We start from the raw sequence: 20,914 nt of genomic DNA on the forward strand, positions 1-20,914 counted from the left end.
TGCTACTCCATGCCCGTCCAGGCCACGCCCCTTATTTTATCGTACCTCACTTTTTAATTGTGTGTAGTAGGGCATTGTTTTTCAGGATTTTTTGTTTTATGTGCTATGTTAGTGTGTAACGGTGTTCAACTGCACGCCTGCACTGAGAGCACGGGCTCCATCTATGATAGGTACCACTCAGTTAAGGTCACTGGAACCACAGAATGAGCACATGGCCACTTGAGCTGCCTTCTCTGAGTTCCGGCAGAGTTTATCCACAGCTGTCCCAGTCACCCCTCCAAAACCCCTTCCCGCCACTGGCTGACCCATACATGAGCTTGTAAGCAGCCCACTTGAAACAGTGGGAATTTTCTTCTGTGAAGTGGAACTTACCAATAATTCTTCCAGTAGACTGCCAACATGCCAGCGGTCTTCTCAGGTTCACGTTTTGGATATTTCAGACTCTATATCCTCCTCTCAGGAGTAAAGCCCTAAGAGACTTTGAATTTAAACACTTAGGGGGGACATTTACTAAGCAGTGATAAGAGTGGAGAAGTTGCTCCATCAACCATATCAGCAGCTCTGTATAATTGTATAGTATGCAAATTATAGATGTTACGTCAGTGCTGATTGGGCAACTTCTCCACTGGCTCACTTCTCCGCTCTTATCACTGCTTAGTAAATTACCCCTTAATTCTGTTTAGTTAATCAAGATTCATAGTTATATGAAACTTCACAAACTTCCATGTAAAATGTTTGTAAGTAAAGCAAAAAAAGAAAGCAACTTGGCAAAAACCATGTTGCACTGCAGGTGGAGTGAAGCTGTTCTTGATGCTGTCCCGGGTCATTCCAGTGTTCTGGGGATGATCGGTCAGTGGTACAAAGGGCCTAATTCAGACCTGATCGCTCCGCTGCGATTTTGCAGAGGGCTGCGATCAGATAGCCACCGCCCATAGAGAGTGAAAACCGCCCTGTGCAAGCCTGCGAATGCATGCGTACGCCGTGCAAAAATTTCATCATACAGCGGACATCTGCAAATCCGTTCGCAACTCACTCACCATGGAATGATTTTTCCAGTCTGTGTGTAGCCCGGAACCTACTCCTACAGTGCGATACATACACGCTGTTCGTGCCGGAGCTGACGTCACACACCCTCCCTGAAAACGCTTGGGAACACCTGCGTTTTTCCAGACACTCCCAGAAAACGTCCAGTTACCACCCCCAAACGTTTGCTTCCTGTCAATCAGCCTGCGTTCGCCTAACGATAGAAAAAACAAGATTTTTTCGCAGTTTGGCCTCACGCCTGCGCAGTACGATCCGTACGCATGTGCAGTCGTTCGATAATTGGCCGTTGTGCGAAATGACACAACACCGATCAGGTCTGAATTAGGCCCAAAGTTTTGAGCTCACTGTTGACTGTCTTCCAAGACTTACCAAAACGTCAACATATACAGTGCATCTGGTAAGTATTCACAGTGCTTCACTTTTTCCACATTTTGTTATGTTACAGCCTTATTCCAAAATGGAATAAATTAATTTAATTTTTTTTTAGATTTTTGCACATTTTTTAAAAATAAAAAACTAAGAAATCACATGTACATAAGTATTCACAGCCTTTGCTCAATACTTTGTTGATGCACATTTGGCAGTAATTACAGCCTCAAGTCTTTTTGAGCTTGGCACACCTATCTTTGGGCAGTGTCGCCCATTCCTCTTTGCAGCACCTCTCAAGCTCCATCAGGTTGGATGGGAAGCGTCGGTTCACAGCCATTTTCAGATCTCTCTAGAGCTGTTCAATCGGATTCAAGTCTGGGCTCTGGCTGGGCCACTCAAGGACATTCACAGAGTTGTCCTGAAGCCACTCCTTTGATATCTTGGCTGTGTGCTTAGGGTCGTTGTCCCGCTGAAAGATGAACAGTCGCCCCAGTCTGAGGTCAAGAGTGCTCTAGATCAGGTTTTCATCCAGGATGTCTCTGTACATTGCTGCATTCATCTTTCCCTCTATCCTGACTAGTCTCCCAGTTCCTACCGCTAAAAAACATCCCCACAGCATGATGCTGCCACCACCATGCTTCACTGTAGGGATGGTATCGACCTGGTGATGAGCGGTGCCTGGTTTCCTCCAAACATGACACCTGGCATTCACGCCAAAGAGTTCAATCTTTGTCTCATCAGACCAGAGAATTTTGTTTCTCATGGTCCGAGAGTCCTTCAGGTGCATTTTGGCAAACTCCAGGCAGATTGCCATGTGCTTTTTACTAAGGAGTGGCTTCCGTCTGGCCACTCTACCATACAGGCCTGATTGGTGGATTGCTGCAGAGATGGTTGTCCTTCTGGAAGGTTCTCCGCTCTCCACAGAGGAATGCTGTTGCTCTGACAGGGACCATCGGGTTCTTGGTCACCTCACTGACTAGGGCCATTCTCCCCTGATCACTCAGTTTAGACGATCGGCCAGCTCTAGGAAGAGTTCTGGTTGTTCCGAACTTCTTCCATTTACGGATGATGGAGGCCACTGTGCTCATTGGGACCTTCAAAGCAGCAGATATTTTTCTGTACCCTTCCCCAGATTTGTGCCTCAAGACAATCATGTCTCTGAGGTCTACTGACAATTCCTTTGACTTCTTGCTTGGTTTGTGCTCAAACATGCACTGTCAAGCATGGTACCTTATATAGACAGATGTGTGCCTTTCCAAGTCATGCCCAATCAACTGAATATACCACAGGTGGACTCCAATTAAGCTGTGGGAACATCTCAAGGATGATCAGTGGAAACAGGATGCACCTGAGCTCAATTTTGAGCTTCACGGCAAAGGCTGTGAATACTTATGGACATGTGATTTCTTAGTTTTTTTATTTTTAATAAATTTTGCAAAAATCTAAAACCTTTTTTCACGTTGTCATTATAGGGTATTGTGTGTAGAATTTTGAGGGAAAAATGAATTTATGAATTTATTCCATTTTGGAATAAGGCTGTAACATAACAAAATGTGGAAAAAGTGAAGCGCTGTGAATACTTTCCGGATGCACTGTATACTATCACAAATTTGTTTCAGGTTTAATGTCTTTGTATCTAAGGATGCTGAATGTGGATAAAAAGTTCAGGGCAAGCAAGTGCTGAGCGTGTCCTCCCTTAAGTGCAGCTATGGAAGGTCTCCCAAGGTACAGCAGTGTCCCCCAGTATGGATGGGAAAATAAACTTTTGTACTTACTGTACCATCTGTTTCTGTGAATCCAGTAGGGAGACATTGTGATTCCCTTTCCAGGTTCTCTAGTATTTTTTGTATGATTGTTCAATTGTTTAATGCAGAGGTTCTCAAACGCGGCCCTCAAGGCACCCCAACGGTCCAGGTTTTAAGTTTATCCATGCTTGGCCACATGTGACTTAATTAACACTTCAGCCATCTGTTCTGAGCCATGGATACACCTAAAACCTTGACCGTTGGGGTGTCTTGAGTACCGCGTTTGAGAATTTCTGGTTTAATGGTTTAAGTCCATCTCATGGACTTTGTTAGTAATAAACTGAAGTCTTTCCAGGTGAGGGTGTTGGTTGAAAAACTGAAAAGACCAGTTTCTGGGATAAAATGTGTTAAATATGCAGATTGACAGAGGATATTTAAAAAAGGATAAACATTTATTTATCTAAAGGGCCCTACACACCTGACGATTGGCCGCCGAGGTGCCCGATGGCCGATAAAGCCGTCGGGCGACCCGGCAATGGGGGGGGGGAAGTGAACTTCACTCCCCCTGTCACCCGGCTCCATAGCACTGCATGCTAATATAGACGAGATTGTCCATATTGGCCTGCATGTATAAGCTACCAGCACCGACGATTAATGAGCGCGGGGCCGCGCATCGTTCATTGTTGGTGCCTACACACTGAATGATATGAACGATATCTCGTTCATTAATGAACGATATCTCGTTCATTATTGAACAAGATCCTTCATATCTTTCAGTGTTATCGCGTAGTGTGTAGGGCCTATTAGTTACAATAATTTATTTATTTATTAACAGTTTCTTATATAGCGCAGCAAATTCTGTTGCGCTTTACAATTGGAAATAACAGTGATATAACAAACAGTCATAAAGGTAGGAAGGCCCTGCGCGCAAGCTTACCATCTATAGTGAAATAGGCATGGATACACAAGGATAGGTGCTATCTATTGCATAGTTGTCCACCAGATTGCATGGGTTCTTGGTGGGCTGTATGATCTAGTCACACAGCAATGATGAACCGGGGTCGTGAGGAAAAGAAAATGAAGAAAGAGAAGACATGTGAGGATATGTGTGGACTGTGCAGAGTGGATGCAATTTCATAGTAAAGTTTAAGAAAGTTATGTGAGTGGGTCTGGAATTTGACAGGCTTTCCTGAAGAGGTGAGTTTTCAGGGAGCGCTTGAAGGTTTGGAGACTAGAGGAGAGTCTTATTGTGCGTGGTAGGGCGTTCCACAGAGTGGGTGCAGCCCGAAGAAAGTCCTGCAATCGTGAGTCGGAACGAGTAATGAGTTTGGATGAGAGACGCAGATGAAACATACAAGTAATAACAAGTTATACTCGGTTACAATTCCAAAAAGAAAGCAAGTTAAATACTCAGCTGTTTCTGTCAGATGTTTTAAGATCTGTCCCAGATGATGGTCATCGATTTAAGCAGTTTAAGTAATGATTTTCCAGTTGATATCCAGGGTTCCGTCTTATGACTTTGTCACAGGTTAAAAGCTGGAGGGGGTTTATAGGAGACTGAGGGGTCTATTTACTAAGACTTGGATGGAGATAAAGTGGCCGGAGATAAAGTACCAGCCAATCAGCTCCTAACTGTCATTTTTCAAACCCAGCCTGTGACATGGCAGTTAGACACTGATTGGCTGGTAGACCACTAGATCCACTGCAGACAGACACAGCTTTAATCGGGACTGATTTGCTATGTGGAAATCTCTAGGCTTTATAGCCCTCCTGCAGGAATACTCTAACATTGGGCCTAATTCAGACCTGATTGCTGCCGTGCGTTTTAGCACTGCAGCTGATCGGGTCTGAACTGCGCCGGTGTCGCAGTGCACCAGCGCATGCTAGACAGCCGACGGCCATCTCAGCCCTGCGATCGCCTCTGCCTGATTGACAGGCAGAGGTTTGAGGGGGCGCCATTTGCGGGGCGCGGGCCGGGCAACGCAGGCTGTGCGGGGTGTGGGCCACGGCGGCTGCGTGACGCCACATGCAGCCGCTACGACCCGGACAGCGACGAGTAGCTCCTGCCAGCTCGCTGGGAGCTACTCTTCCAAGCCCTATGCTGGGCGTCCCCCGCATGTCAGGGAAGCTGATCGTAGATGTCTTAAATTTAGCACATCTACAATCAGGTCTGAATTAGGCCCATTGTCTTAAAAGATGTTACTTCCATTGTCTGTGAAGCTGGGTGCAGTAGTCGTTCACATAAGATAAATTATCTTATACCTGACAGGTTTCCCTTTTACCGACTTATGAACCTAATACACCAAACATAGCTTACAGGACAGTCTGTATATGAAATGATGATAATAGGAATATATATATATATATATTCAAAGATAAAAGACAGCTGTGTGTCTGTGAAGCATTGAGCTTAAAATAGTGCGTATATCGAACGTCTCAGCATAAACAGTTAAGTTATACATGAACAAGATGGAGTCATAGAGCATCATAAGGAGAGGAGTCAGAGACAAGCAAGCCTGTGGTGTAGTTGTACCTCCTCCAACACTAGCGCCCTCTATACCCTGAGGTACAGCAGTGTCCTCCAGTGGTTTACGAGAAACAGATTTTACAGTAAGTACAAAAATACTATTATTCAGTCTCTGTGTCCCCCCCCACAGATGGATCCAGTAGCAGGTATACCTTAGAGAGATGTCCCCGTCCTTCTTTATTCTCAGGACCATACAGAGAGAATCGCAGTGTCCCACAGGAGAGTCAGGTAGATGGGATTTAGGGTTAAAATACCAAAGCGACTGTCGCTGTATAATATGTAGACAAACTGCATATGTATTATTCTATTCTTTAATCTCCATTAATGAAATCAAACATTATTAAAAAATTTTTTTTATTGTTTTGTGGGCAATTTAGCTTGGAGATCTGACTAATATTAAACTAGATGATATAGAGGTAGAAGAAGAGACGTATATGACTGATATGAAGGCTGAAGATATAGAGGGAGAAGAAGAGATGTATATGACTGATATGAAGGCCGAAGATACAGAGGGAGAAGAGACATATGTGACTGATATGAAGGCAGAAGATATAGAGGGAGAAGAAGAGACGTATGTGACTGATATGAAGGCAGAAGATACAGAGGGAGAAGAAGAGACGTATGTGACTGATATGAAGGAAGAAGAGATGCATGTGACTGATATGAAGGCAGAAGATATAGAGGGAGAAGAAGAGACGTATATGACTGATGTGAAGGCCGAAGATACAGAGGGAGAAGAAGAGATGTATGTGACTGATATGAAGGCCGAAGATACAGAGGGAGAAGAAGAGACGCATGTGACTGATATGAAGGCAGAAGATACAAAGGGAGAAGAAGAGACGTATGTGACTGATATGAAGGCAGAAGATACAGAGGGAGAAGAAGAGACGTATGTAACTGATATGAAGGCAGAAGATACAGAGGGAGAAGAAGAGACGTATGTGACTGATATGAAGTCAGAAGATATAGAGGGAGAAGAAGAGACGTATGTGACTGAAATGAAGGCAGAAGATATAAAGGGAGAAGAAAAGACGTATGTGACTGATATGAAGGCAGAAGATACAGAGGAAGAAGAAGAAGAGACGCATGTGACTGATATGAAGGCAGAAGATACAAAGGGAGAAGAAGAGACGTATGTGACTGATATGAAGGCAGAAGATACAGAGGGAGAAGAAGAGACGTATGTAACTGATATGAAGGCAGAAGATACAGAGGGAGAAGAAGAGACGTATGTGACTGATATGAAGTCAGAAGATATAGAGGGAGAAGAAGAGACGTATGTGACCGATATGAAGGCAGAAGATATAAAGGGAGAAGAAAAGATGCATGTGACTGATGTGAAGGCCGAAGATACAGAGGGAGAAGAAGAGACGTATGTGACTGATGTGAAGGCCGAAGATATAAAGGGAGAAGAAGAGACGTATGTGACTGATGTGAAGGCCGAAGATACAGAGGGAGAATAAGAGTCGTATGTGACTGATGTGAAGGCCGAAGATATAGAGGGAGAAGAGACGTATGTGATGGGTGATCAGCAGTGTAAGGAGGAGGAAATCCCTACAGGTATCTGCACAGGTGAGTAATAGTCACTTATTACAAAAAAGAGTAACAATTTCTCCTTGTTCTGTTCTTAGAACAATCTCTTATCCTACACTCTGTCAGTATAAATTAAGAAAATATCTGCTCAGTGGGGGAGTCGGGCCATAATCCCCTATTAGATACCTGCTTTTCTCCTCGCGTATCATTTTGTGTTACAGTCAAGGGATCTGACCAATGTCCTCTCTGCACTCTGGTGATTGGGGTGCAGTCATATTGTCAACATTGAAGATGTTGGCTTCTGCACAATATCAGCGTGTAAAATGTTGTTGTTCTGATTGGACTAGAGGGTAAGAGGCTGCGAGGGGGGTTTTAGGGTTATGCAATATGAAGTGAGGTTAGGGTTAGGTACTAGTGGGAGGGTTAGGGATACTCACCCCTGGAACCACTGTTGGATGATGCAGAAGTCATCATGACTCCACCAATGTATGCGATTGGGAGGGGTTGGTAACGCGTTGCCGGCACCCGGGCGCCGGTCACATGACCGCATCCCATTGGGAGGAGCTTTTCTATGGAAAAACTTCACTTTCTATCAAAGTTTTCATATTTCAAGCAACACAGGGCCTATTGCAGGGATGGACCCACCAGACCAGGCAAGTCACCGCTAGACCACCAGGAACATTTTGTTGACATTCTAATCTTGTCTACATTTTATCAGTGTAAACATGATGCCAAACATATCAAAACTATGGCCATGTCGGCATTCTCACAGTGATTCACTTAAATCCGTACAAGGGGCATCACCATAGGGATTCCATCACTGATCAATGTGATGAGACCCTGTGCGACATTACCCATTATATTCCCTGTGCAATACTGCATGTGACAATAACCATCGCTATAGCAATCTGTGTCTCCGATATATACGCCGTGACAGGTCAGACCACCAGGAGAGGAGGACCTCTGCATCGGGAACTGTTCATGATTTGATGTTTCTCCCCAATTTCAAATTTAAGGACTGATCCGGGATCCAGGGAAAAATGCTCATAGCAAGAATCCAGTTGGATATCTATTTGGTCCTTTCTACAGTCTCGGTTCTTGTAGAGTTCTGGTATGGACCCTTTAAGAGAGACTTTAAGACTTATGGGCCCTACACACTGCGATATGAACGATTTTTCAGTAACTTTTTTTTTTTCATACACACTGAACGATTTGACATTGCAATTTGACATTGCAAACCTCAATATTGTCCAAATTGTCTTGCAATGATAAACAATGATAGACCAATGATGAACGGCTGTGAGGACATGCATCGTTCATCGTCTGTGCCTCCACACTGAACGATATATTGTTCCTTTTTTAATATCATCCATATCGTTCTTAAATATCTACCAGTGTGTAGGGCCTGATCGAGTTTTCTGTTCTAGTCTGATAGCGCTGCTGCATTCACTGCATTTAATTGCACTTATTACATTTTTGCTCTTTTTGTTGTGTTTCTGGGAACTTAGGTTAGTGTTTATATCTTACCTCTATATTCAGTTTGGATCTGCACTCTTTCTCTGTGAAGTCAGGCAGGTTTTTATTTAAATTACCATTATTCCATATATGGTTGGCCTCCTTGTAAAGGCAAACTCTGAAGGGGTTCTGCTTCAACATTTACAAGTGGTAAGAGACACACTAGAGTCTAATGGTAGGTTTCTCAACTATCCAACGTTCAACCTCATTTCGTCCCAGCAGATGTTTTTCTTAGGCCTCAGAGCATCTACCTCCTCGCAGAGGTTCAGAAACTTCAGACACTGGTCAGAACCCTCAGCCATCTCACAGAGGTTTCCGTTCTCTGGTGCATGAAACTCCAGGGAAAGAGGGTGGTGTCATTCGAGGCAGTTCCTTATGCTAGGTTCCATGCTTGCATTTTGCAGCACTAGCTACTTGCTCATTGGATCCGAAAGGAACCTTGTTCATCCACCTGTCTCCTCAGAGGCGTGAATCTCTCCAATGGTGGTTTCAGTGACCAAGGGCTCTCCCTTTTTGATTTGGGACTGGACCCTGATTACCACAGACGCCAGACTGATTGGCTGGGTAGCTGTGATCTGTGGCCTTTATCTACAGGGCTGAGTCAATGCTCCCTCTCAACATTCTGGAGCTGATAGCAGTCAAACTGGCTTTTAGACTCGGGATGTCCAACACGAAGAGAGGCCCCTGTGTCCCATAGCCCCGGGATTTTGTATTTCCCCTTGCCCGGCAAGTGTGCCACTGCTTTCTCCCATCTGCCATCTTGACTGCTGAGCTACGGACCCAGCCATTTGCTGCCTGGGAAGTGTGGTGTCGATCCCCGATGCACGCGACCGGAAGTCTGGTGCCTGGAAGCTGCCGACTGCTCTCTCCTCTTGGAGATTGGGACACTGTGGGTGCTGGCTGGTCCGTGCACAGTGTCATCTGGTTGAGTGGCTGCTGTTTGCTGAGCGGTGGTGAGTCTTAAAACCACCCTCTCTCTGCCTCTTTCTCCCCACTGCCTGTCCGTCTCAGTATTGCAATGTTGTAAAATAAAAGTCTGCCTCACTGTTAGTGTTCCCTGGTACTGCAGGCTATGTGGGGATTATTTACTCTCCATTTAGTTTGGAGCCCTTAAACTTTCTTTTGGTTGTTGGAGCTCCCCCTTGTGGCCAGCTCCTGTTATTATGCCAGTACTTGGCTGCTCCTTTCACATTACACCCAGTTTTCCCAATCGCTTTAAGTAGCAGTACCTGAGCTATCATTTTTGGGTTCACCTGGCCTGGGTTCCCATTTAAGCATCTCCAATCCCCCCTCCCCCCCCCCCCCCCAACCCGGTGCTTCACATTTTTTGGTGGTGACTAGATCTTTGTTGATTCTCCTATTTTTACCTGCTTCCTCACCCCTCTTGGCCCTGAGCTGCGCTAGGACAGCAAATCCTTTCCTACTTCTGTGTCGTTCTTTTCCATTTCTCATTCCTTCACAGGATGCCTAAAGGGTTAAAAAGTCCTCTGGGGGTTGTCCTCACTTCATTTCTTTCTGGACTAACCGCTCCTGTCACGTCTAGATCTGATTAAACCTGACCAGTCTGGTGACCACTCGGACTCTGATTCTGTGGATGATGACCTCACACATATCACTCAACAAGATTTTCTCTCACTTTTTCAAAGAAGACAAGGATGTCAAAACCTCTGTACAGGCCCTCCATTCCCTGAAAACTGATATTTCGGAGATTGGTGGCAGAACTGACCAACTCAAAAGGCGAGTGGAAGAGGTGGTGACGTTCCAACAATCCGTTGAGACTGACTTACACCACATGCATCAAGATGTCTCAGTTGCACGAAGATCAAGAAGACCAGGAGAACAGGTCAAGGAAGAACAATTTAATGATTAGGACAGTGGTTCTTAAACTGTTTGTCTAAGCACCCTGGGGTGCTTCAGGACCATTGCAGGGGTGCCCTGGTTTGGTGGTCAATGTAATAGGCAAAACCAGTGCTTGTGGCTTCAAATAATAAAATATTTATTTTATTTATTTATTTATTACCATTTATTTATAAGGCAAACACATATTCCATAGCGCTTTACAGAGAATATTTGGCCATTCACATCGGTCAATATGTGGACAAATATAAGCAAATCTTGTCCCTCACCACATAATTGAACCTAAAGATGACATATAAACACAATTTACTTAATTTAACATTTCTTTCTAAATTTCTCAATTAAAAAACATTTGGCCTAGGGGTGCCGTGACAAAAATTCTGATGCTCTAGGGCGATTCAAAAAAGTTTGGGAACCACTGGGTTAGAGGGATCCCAGAGGAGGTTGAACCAACACACCTTGAGCTCTACCTCAAATGTCTCTTTACCCCACTTTTCCCTGAGACCCCTGAAAATCATCTCCTTTTGGACCATGCTCACCGAGCCCTGCTTCCTCGCTGGCAAGACACTTACTTCCTTCCCCAGGGATGTCATCCCCAGAATGCATTACTTCACTGTGAAAGAAGCCGTTATGAAGGAGGTCCGTCAACTTGGTTCTGTTTCCTTCGATAACTCTAGCCTACAAATCTTCCAGGACCTTCTCCGATTACATTGTGTGTAGAGATTGTAAACCCTTCACCTTTATGCTTCATCAACATGGCATCAAATATCAGTGGGGCTTCCATTTCCACAACATCGGGGGAAGTTACTTACAGCCAGATCTCTGTCTGAGGCTCCATCATCTAAGGGGATCTTTCCACCACTCCTCTACTCCCGCAACAACAGAACATGTCTCCACCTCTCTGTTCAGAATGGTTCACTGTTTCAGCATCCTCAGCCTCCTCGGTTCCACCTCCTGTGACCTGACTTTCTACTCCAGGCTTCTTATTTTACTAAATGTTCCCCTTTGTTGCAATGACTTGTGATGGTTGTTCTCTTTTACCAAGGAGCTATCTGTATTCCCCAGACTTTTTATTATTCGTTTTGTTATTTTGGGATGTTCTGTCTCGCTTCATAAGTGACATTATGCCCTCTTGGGACACCTTGTTGGCTTCCATCAGGCCTCCCCATTTTTTCCTTAATATTGATATATGAGATCACCGGATAATTTTGCCTAGTCTATTATGTCTTTACCACATTTGAGCTATTCAAATTTTCAGTCTGTTTTATATGTTTTTCATTAATTTCCTTGCTTGTTTGCCATTTTGTTTTCTCCTAACGTGTATGCATATTTTCTCTTCCCTTTTTCTCCTCTTCCCTGATCTTCCGGTATTTCTTTTGCTTTTCCCTTTCAATGTAACATGCCCTTATTTTTCCATCCTTTTTGCTCTGCCTGTTTTTTTGCTCTCATTTTCTCTCCCAGCTTTCTCCCGCATGTCCCCAAGAGGAGTTCATCACTGACCTGCCTCTACTTGTGTTATGATTTATCCGTCTAGTTGACCTAAGTGTCCCTCAGACACACAGTATCCTTTTCCTTTGTCGGCGCCATAGGTCTTGGCCTATTTTGCCAGATGTCCGCTCGCCCCACTGGTCCTCCTTTTTTCCTTATCTTTTCTTTCTTTCACGTAACCTTTTTACCTTAATTTTTCCTACACGCTTTTACACTCGCTCAGGTTGGCGTTTGCTACCCTTCTTATAGTGCCCATCTCTCAGTTTGTTGCCCATGGGTCTCTGCATTCTCTCTTTTAATATAAAGGGGCTCAATAGCCCCCAAAAGTGTGGGATACTCTATGCTACTCTCACACGTAATAAAGGTGACTTGGTCTTTCTCCAAGAGACCCACTTTTTACACAACTCTTACTCTGAACTCCATTGCACACTATACCCTGACATCTTCCAATTTGAAAGTACGCTGCTAAAAAAAATGGGGTGTAGTGAACCTGGTTGTTCGTCACCTTACCTTTTGAACCTATTGATTCCCATGTTGACAAAGTAGTAGTAGCAGCGAAGCTTAATAATAAATTGTGTATGGCAGTTAATGTATATGCCCCTTACCAGCAGCAAAATCTGTTTTTACCAAATTAGATTCTCTCCTTATCCAATTCTAGCAAGGAGATCTCATTGTTGCTGGAGATTTCAACTCTGTGCTGAATCCCACTTTGGATCATTCTACTCCTGTTGCCTCGAATTCCTCTTTGTCTGAATCGCAACATTCTCACTCTCTCCACCGCCTCATAAATTCCCAGCTTCTTTATGATTCTTGGAGGGTGAGGGACCCTTCTGCTCGTGACTACACGTTCTCTTCCTCGACTCACAACTCATACTCCCATATAGATATGATCCTGCTCAGCTATGAACTTGCTTTGACTCTCTAATCCAGGCCTGGCCAACCTGTGGCTCTCCAGCTGTTGCAAAACTACAAGTCCCATCATGCTTTGCCACAGTTTTGCTATTAAGGAATGCTAAAACCATGGCAGGGCATGCTGGGATGTGTAGTTTCACAACATCTGGAGAGCCACAGGTTGGCCAAGCCTGCTCTAATCGGTTCTCATTCCCCCACTTATTTGGAATGACCTTGCTCCTATCTCTGCTATTTCAGATTTGCTTACTCGCCCTCGTCCTATGAGGTGGCACCTTAATTATTCTCTATTGCACAACCCAGAAATACTCTCTCATCTTTGGACACGACTATCTGACTATTTTTGCCCCGAACGATTCCCTGGATACTTCTAGGTCCCCTCTTTGGTTGGCCCATAAGGCGGTATTTCAGGGAAATCTAATCAGCATGGCATCCAAAAAAAAAGAAGGAATCTCTCATCTGGATTAATAAACTTTCCATTCAACTCCATACTTTGGAATCACAGCATACATCGTTTTATGACCCTACTATTCTATCTGGACTCCGTGCAAGCAAGTCAGAACATGATCTTCTTTCCTGACAAGTAGCCAAGCATCTTAAATGGCTTCTCCAGTCCTTTTATGAGAAAAGAAACAAGGTGGATAAAATTATTGCAACATAACTTTGATCTGCCAGGACCCATAAAAATATATAAATCCAGATCACCCAAGAATAGCTAGTCCATGGCCCTACAGCTGTTAGAGCTGCCTTTCAAACTTACTACACTGACTTGTACAATCTGCCCCCTTCCTCTAATACTCCATACCATCTGTCCCACTCTGCCCTGATACCTGACTTCCTTGCCACGTCTGACCTGCCCAAATGATCCCCTAGTGCTGACAACCATCTTAGCACTGCTATTTCCATTAAGGGGATAGAACAGACTATAAAAATGTTTTTAAAAATGGCAAATCTCCCGGCCCTGACTTGTTCTCATCTCTATTCCCTCTTTAATAGGGTTCTTTTCCCTCTTGAGATGCTGGAAGTCAGAATTGTAGTGATCCCTAAGGAGGGTAAGTATCTGCTTATCTATGGCAGATACAGGTCCATCTCCCTCCTTAATCTAGATTTGAAAATATTTGCTAAAATCCTAGTGAACAGCCTGAACCCGTTTCTTTCCTCCTTGATCCATTATGACCAAGTAGGGATTATCCTAGGACACCAGGCAAGAGATAACACTAGACATGCCATTGATCTTATCCATAGCTTAAACTGTAGGAGATCCCCTACTGTTTACTCTCTTTATATGCCGCAAAAGCATTCAATAGGATCTCCTGGAGTTTCATGAAGCGTGCTCTTGAAGCCTTTGGCATATCTGGTGACTACCTCACTGGTCTCCTGGCACTATACTCTAGCCCCTCTCCTACAGTCCTGATTTATGATGTACCTTCTGGCCTGGTCCGTATTTGGAATGGTGTACGTCAGGGTTGCCCCACTATCCCCACTGATATTTGCCCTTATAATTGAACACCTTGCTTCTCAAATTAGATCCCATCTCGATATACAAGGTGTACAAGGGGACCATACCAATTTCAAGATTTCTCTCTTTGCAGATGATATTCTTCTTTCCCTGACTCAACTGACAATTTTTCTCCCTAACCTTTCTTCTGTCCTTCAAACTGATAGCACTGTCTCAGGTTATAAGATTAACTATTCCAAATCGGGAGCCATGCTGCTGCATGTTCCCCCCTCAGGAAGCTGAAAACCTCAGTAACTCATTTTAACTTCAAATGGCAACCTAAAAAATAAAGTATTTGGGGATTTACCTGACCTCCCCTCTATGAATCTTTTTCCTGAAAATGTCCCTCCTTGGTTTCTAGAATGCAGACCTGTCTGACATCCTGGAATTGACTTATTATCTTGTGGCTGGATCATAGCCGTCAAGATGAATGTTATACCAAAATGGCTTTTTCTTTTCCAGACCCTCCCCGTAGCTTTTCCCGCTTCCTTTCTTCGTAATATTCAAAAAGCCCTTGTCCGCTTTATTTGGGGCCACAGACCCCCACGAATTGCAGCCAAAACCCTGATGAGGTTGGTTCCTGGAGGTGGTGGAGGCCTTCCTCAAACTCTACTATCTGGCATCCCCATTTCTCCCATATTATTGCTTCCTACTCTCCTCCGGGCTCTATTTCCTGGCTTGCCATTGAATGAGCCTATATTACTCTCCTGGACCAGACCCCCTTATGAGATCTATCTACCACACACCGACCCCCTGCATCTACACAGCTCCCCACTATTAAATTTGATACTAAACTCTGGGATCTATACTCTACTCTTATTTGTCACAATCCCCTGTTTCCTCCTGGAACTTCTACCACAAGGCTCCGTAACTGGACTCATGTGTGGCTAAAATACCCCACTGATTTTTGTGATCGAGGTCAGTGGTTATCTCTACCTGAATTACAACAGAAAACCCCATCCCAGATACTTAATCCTTTTGAATTCCTTCAAATTCGCCCTTTTTTACACTTTATACCCTCACTCTCTGTTCTTCGAGCCCTTACCCCGTTTGAGAATCTATGTATACATCGCTCTTTGTCTAAAGGCTTGATTTCCCAGCTTCAGGCCCTCCTTCTTGATGCCACCCTCCCTTCTTTAAGGCCCTATGAAGTTGCTTGGACCTCCTACAGATGATGAGCCTGGGACGACATGAGACTGGGGATAGCCAAGAGCTCTGTTAAACTAAAATAAAAAAGATGGCATTTTTTTTAAATTTATTGCTGTATTTTATATATATATATATATATATATATATATATATGAGAGAGAGAGAGACTTCGCAAAATGTTCTTTCTTCCTTAACCGATTGCTGGAGGGGTTGTGGCTCCAGAGGTACTGGATCCATAGGGTGTGGATCATAGGGTCGACAGTCATTAGGTCGACCACTATTGGTCGACAGTGACTAGATCGACACCTGAAATATGTCGACATGGTCATTAGGTCAACATGGAAAAGGTCGACATAAGTTTTTTTTATATATTTTTTGTTGTAGTTTTCTTCGTAAAGTGACCGGGATCCCCAATTAGTGCACCGTGTCCCCTCACATGGCTAGCTTTACTCGCCATGCTTCGGGCAAGGTGCCTCGCTCAGCTACTGATGCGTTCGGCACAGGTTACTACGATCCACCTGGACTATGATTGGGAATAAAGTATGAAAAAGTTCAAACAAAAAGTAAAAATGTGAAAAACTCATGTCAACCTTTTCATGTGTCGACCTTTGCCATGCCGACCTAGTGACCGTGTCGACCTAATGCATGTCGACCAATAGTGGTCGACCTAATGACCGGACACCAATCCATGTATGTTGGACCTGTCCGATTGTCCTCTTGTGGGACTTGGTACATGGTCTCCTGAATTCTCTCCTAGAATTTCCAGCACCAAAAGATCCCTAGATGTTTTTGTTGTGCTGCCCCCTCCCAGGCTTTGGTGAATTTTTTTAGAAAACTATCCACGCATATTTTGGTGGGTGCAAATTCCTTGATTGCTCAAAATTGGAAACAGACCTCTTCCCCCTCCTAACTCTGCACTTAAAAGAAAGATTTGTCATGTTGCAGCCATGGAGGAGATAACTTATTTCCTTCATGATCGAGGACATGTTTTTACCCGAGTCTAGGCTCCTTGGTTGTTTGTGGAACGTAGACCCTCTTCCACATCCTGTTGAGTTTTACCCTCATATGTGGACCCATTGGCATCAAATGTTTCCTCTTCACTTCTCTCTCTCTACCCCCTTTGACGGTGTTTATTTTTTCTTATTCATCGCTGCTTAGTGTGTATTTTCCCATTTGGTATTGTTTCATGGAACCACTTGCCCTGACACCCTGTACCCGCTTCTCCTCTTCATTAGTCACCTGACTTTTATTTTCATTTTGTTTATTACTATATTTACATTTTGGTCAGTATTGGGCTCTTGTGGCCCTTTTTTCTGTGTTTGTTCTTTTATTTTAAATATGTGTTTATTAGGCAGATGAGATACAAACAGGAACAAGCAATAGTATTGTATCAAAATATTCGTACAGAGTCATAAGTACATGTTGAACATCCCCTTGGGGGTGATCAAGAACTGACAGACAAAGTAGTGTGAGCCTAATTTCTGTCTAGACAAAACTTTTATACTCATCAATTTTTTAAGATATTATGAGTGGGAATGGAAAGAGCAGCAGAGGGAGAAAAAGAAGAGGGGAGAAACAGAGACACAAGATCAGAAACCAGGGGAGGGGAAGAAATGTAGTAATGTTGAGGGGTGGGGTGACTCGGCCGGCCCCGTCCAAAGGAAAAAAGCCCCAAAAAAGCGTTATGTGAGAATGTACATTGTTTGGAGCTTACGATAGGGCCAAGCCCCATTAGCGGAAAGGGGGAGAGGTCTTAAAAAAGGACGTCCATGGTTCCCAGGTCCTAAGAAAGGCCTCTGAAGAACCCTTTAAGATGCTAGTAATATGTTCCATAGTATAGATGTGCCATATTTTCCCTACAATTTCTCCCAGAGTGGGAGCCTCTGTGGATTTCCAGGCCGAAGCAATGGCACATCTAGCTGCCAGGACCATATGGGTGAACAATTTAGTCTGACATTGCGAGGCCCCAGGGAGTGATACAGAGAGAAGAAAGTGCTTGGGATACATGGGGATGGAGATCTCCAGGATCGAACTGAAAAGGGATTCCAGTTGCCTCCAGAGAGGGAGGAGTCTAGGGCATTCCCACCAAATATGCAAAAACGTACCATCCATCGTTTTATATCTCCAGCAGAGTGGAGATGTGTCTGGAAACATCTTGGCAAGTCGGATGGGAACATAATACCATCTATAGAAGAGCTTGTATGCATTTTCCTTCGCTCGCACACAAATAGAGCTCGATGCTAAGCTAGTGTAGATATCTGTCCACTCCTCAGAGTCAAATGTTTCCCCCAGATCCGATTCCCACGCCCTTTCATGAGACTCCTTATCTAATTGTCCTGGGGGAACCAGTGATCTATAAATAGTGGAAATTAGTCCTTTAGTCGAGTTTGTGCGCGTTGCGAGAACTTCCAGAGACGTTAACGGCCTATGATTAATCTGTGTAAGAAGCGTGGAGTGGAAATGACGAATTTGCAGGTATTGGAAAAAGAGTGAATGAGGCAAAGCATATTTAGATTGTAATTCTGCAAAGGTTGGGAACATTGAATCTGAAGTCAGATCATTTAGTAACATAATCCCCTCCCTTCGCCAATGTGGCAAGGCATTAGGGTGACGGCCTGGTTGAAACAAAGGATTATCAAATATCGGACCAAAGGACTAGGGGGCGGTGCCAACTGGAATTTACAATTAGCCAAATCCCAGACGTCTAAGGAGTGGGATACTACTGGGTGTGATTTAACGGAGCGGGGGCGTGTCAAAGAGGGAAGCCACAATAAAGAGGAAAGATAGTTCAAATTAAGAGAGTCAGCCTCAATTGAGACCCATACCCTCTCTGCTTTTGGAGTATTCCATAGAGTACATTGTGCTAGGGTGGCCGCTATATAATAGGCCTTGAAGTCTGGGACCCCTAATCCGCCCTCCGAGGTGTGTTTTTGTAGTGTAACACGTTTCACTCTGGGCTTCTTTTTGGACCAGATGAATTGGGATGAAGCGTGTTGGAGGTTTTTAAAGACATAAGGCGGCACTCGAACAGGGAGAGTTTTGAAACAAATAGAGGAGTCTGGGTAACAGGTTCATTTTAACGGCATTGATACGACCGATCCAAGAGATATAATGGCTTCCCCAGTTTTCAAGGTCTCTCTGGAGTCGGGCGAGCAGGTTGGGGAAATTGGCCTGAAAAAGGTGAGAGTAATTTTTGGTTATAGCAACTCCCAGGTACGTAAGTTTCTTTGCATTCCGACAAAAATTGAACCTGTGTGTTAAATTATCTTTCACATTTTGCGGGATATAAAAGTCTAAGACCTCAGTCTTATCAGTATTAATTTTATAGCCAGAGTGTGCACCAAACTCCTCTATTTCACGAAAAAGATGGGGCAAAGAGTGTACAGGGTCGGAAATTGTAAGCAGCACATCGTCTGCATATAATGCAATTTTGTGTTCAACAGCACCCACCTTTAGCGCTTTAATGAGTGGATTGGCTCGAATCCGCGCAGCAAGGGGTTCTATAGTTAGAGCAAATATCAAAGGAGAGAGCGGACAGCCCTGCCGCGTGCCATTAGCTATTCGAAAAGGAGAAGACATCACTCCATTGGCAAGTACAGCCGTCCTGGGGTTGTTATATAACGCCGTTACTCCCTGTAAAAAGCGGCCCGAAATCCCCACCTGTTGTATCGTGTGAAACATAAACGGCCATTGAATCCGATCGAATGCCTTTTCGGCGTCTAAACCCAGGACCATAGCCGGCTTCTTTTGTTTGTGTACTTCATGTATCAGATCCACCGTTCTACGCGTGTTATCTAAGGCTTGGCGCCCAGGTATAAAACCGACTTGGTCGGGATGGATCAGTTGAGGGAGCAAGGGCCCCAGCCTATTAGCCAGTAATTTTGCGTAGATCTTGATGTCAACATTTAAGAGTGATATGGGCCTATAATTAGTAACCAGCTCAGGATCTCGACCGGGTTTAGGGATCACAACTATACTTGCCAGAGAAGTCAAGGCATCAAAAGAAGCACCGCGCAGTATATCGTTTAAAAATTTAAAGAGAAAGGGAGTAAGTTCCGTCGCACACTTTTTTTTTTTTATAGTATATGGGGGAAAAACCATCCGGGCCTGGGGCAGCTGACACCTTAAGATTCTTAATGGCACTAAGGATTTCTAGATCTGTAAAGTCAGCATTTAGGTCCAAGAGGTGCTGGTCAGAAACACGAGGGAGTATAATATAAGTGAAAAAAGAGGAAAGAGAAGGAGTATCCCATACGTCAAGCTGGGGTGTGGTAGTAGGGAGATTATAAAGTGTTTCATAATAGGTTTGAAATTCCCGAACAATTGTCTCTGGGCCATATGTGACGGCCCCTGTGTGAAGAGACCTCAATTTATTGATTAAATTCGAGGCCTTTTTTTCCCGAAGCTTATTAGCTAAAACGGAATCAGCTTTATCTGCTTTATAGTAGTATTTCTGTTGCAGCCGTCGTAAAATAAAGGCCGACCTACGGGACAAAATAGTGTTGAGTCTGCCTCTTAGCGTGTTTATTTGAGAAAGTAAGGTAGAGGAGGGGTGTAATTGATGTTCGAGCAATAGAGATGATATTTCAGTTTCTAGAGAAGAAATGTCACTTTGGGTCTGCTTTCGATGATGAGAAGCTGCGCTAATGAGCTTACCTCGAATCGTGGCTTTATGAGCCTCCCAAACAATACTATTAGCTATCTCATCATATACGTTGATCTCAAAGTATTCCGATATGGCAGATCTAACGTCTCGGAGAGTAGACGGATCGAATAATAGGCTATCTTGCAACCTCCAGGACCCAGACCTACGCCCGGAGCTACAGAGATCAAATAGAAGGATAGTTCCCGAGTGGTCTGTCCACGAGATGGGCTTTATACCTGCATAAGTGACCATCGGTGCTAAGGAACGAGAGACTAGTATCATATCAATTCTGGCGTATATTTGGTAAGGAGCAGAGTAATGGGTATAGTCCCTAGCCATAGAATTTTTGAGGCGCCAGGAATCTAGCAACATCATCCTATTAATACCGTCTTCTAAGACCTGTGCCTTTCGCAGTAACTCAGGGGAAAGTTTAATTAGAGTGGGGGCCTTTTTATCAAGGGACGGGTCGAGCACTGCATTAAAATCTCCACCAATAAGAATATGGCCTTGTAAGAACCGCTCAATTTGCCGAAATGTACTGCGGAAGCGGCCTTGGCCAGTATTAGGAGCATACAAGTTAACTAGGGTAATCATCTCCGCTCCAATGGTGCCCAACAGCATAAGAAATCTGCCTT

General features: G+C 44.1%; 1 protein-coding gene across 1 annotated transcript in view; it reads left to right on the forward strand.

Moving 5' to 3' along the window:
• Positions 1-7,178: 7,178 nt before the first annotated feature.
• LOC134984008 (gastrula zinc finger protein XlCGF17.1-like) overlaps positions 7,179-20,914 on the forward strand; it is an 18,536-nt gene continuing 4,800 nt past the window's right edge. The window contains exon 1 of the mRNA XM_063949666.1: positions 7,179-7,257. Within this exon, the coding sequence (XP_063805736.1) occupies positions 7,206-7,257 (52 nt within the window). The 5' untranslated portion in view covers positions 7,179-7,205. The remainder of the gene's footprint in view (positions 7,258-20,914) is intronic.

This window comes from Pseudophryne corroboree (assembly GCF_028390025.1).
Source record: "Pseudophryne corroboree isolate aPseCor3 chromosome 3 unlocalized genomic scaffold, aPseCor3.hap2 SUPER_3_unloc_3, whole genome shotgun sequence".
Lineage (NCBI taxonomy): Eukaryota > Metazoa > Chordata > Amphibia > Anura > Myobatrachidae > Pseudophryne > Pseudophryne corroboree.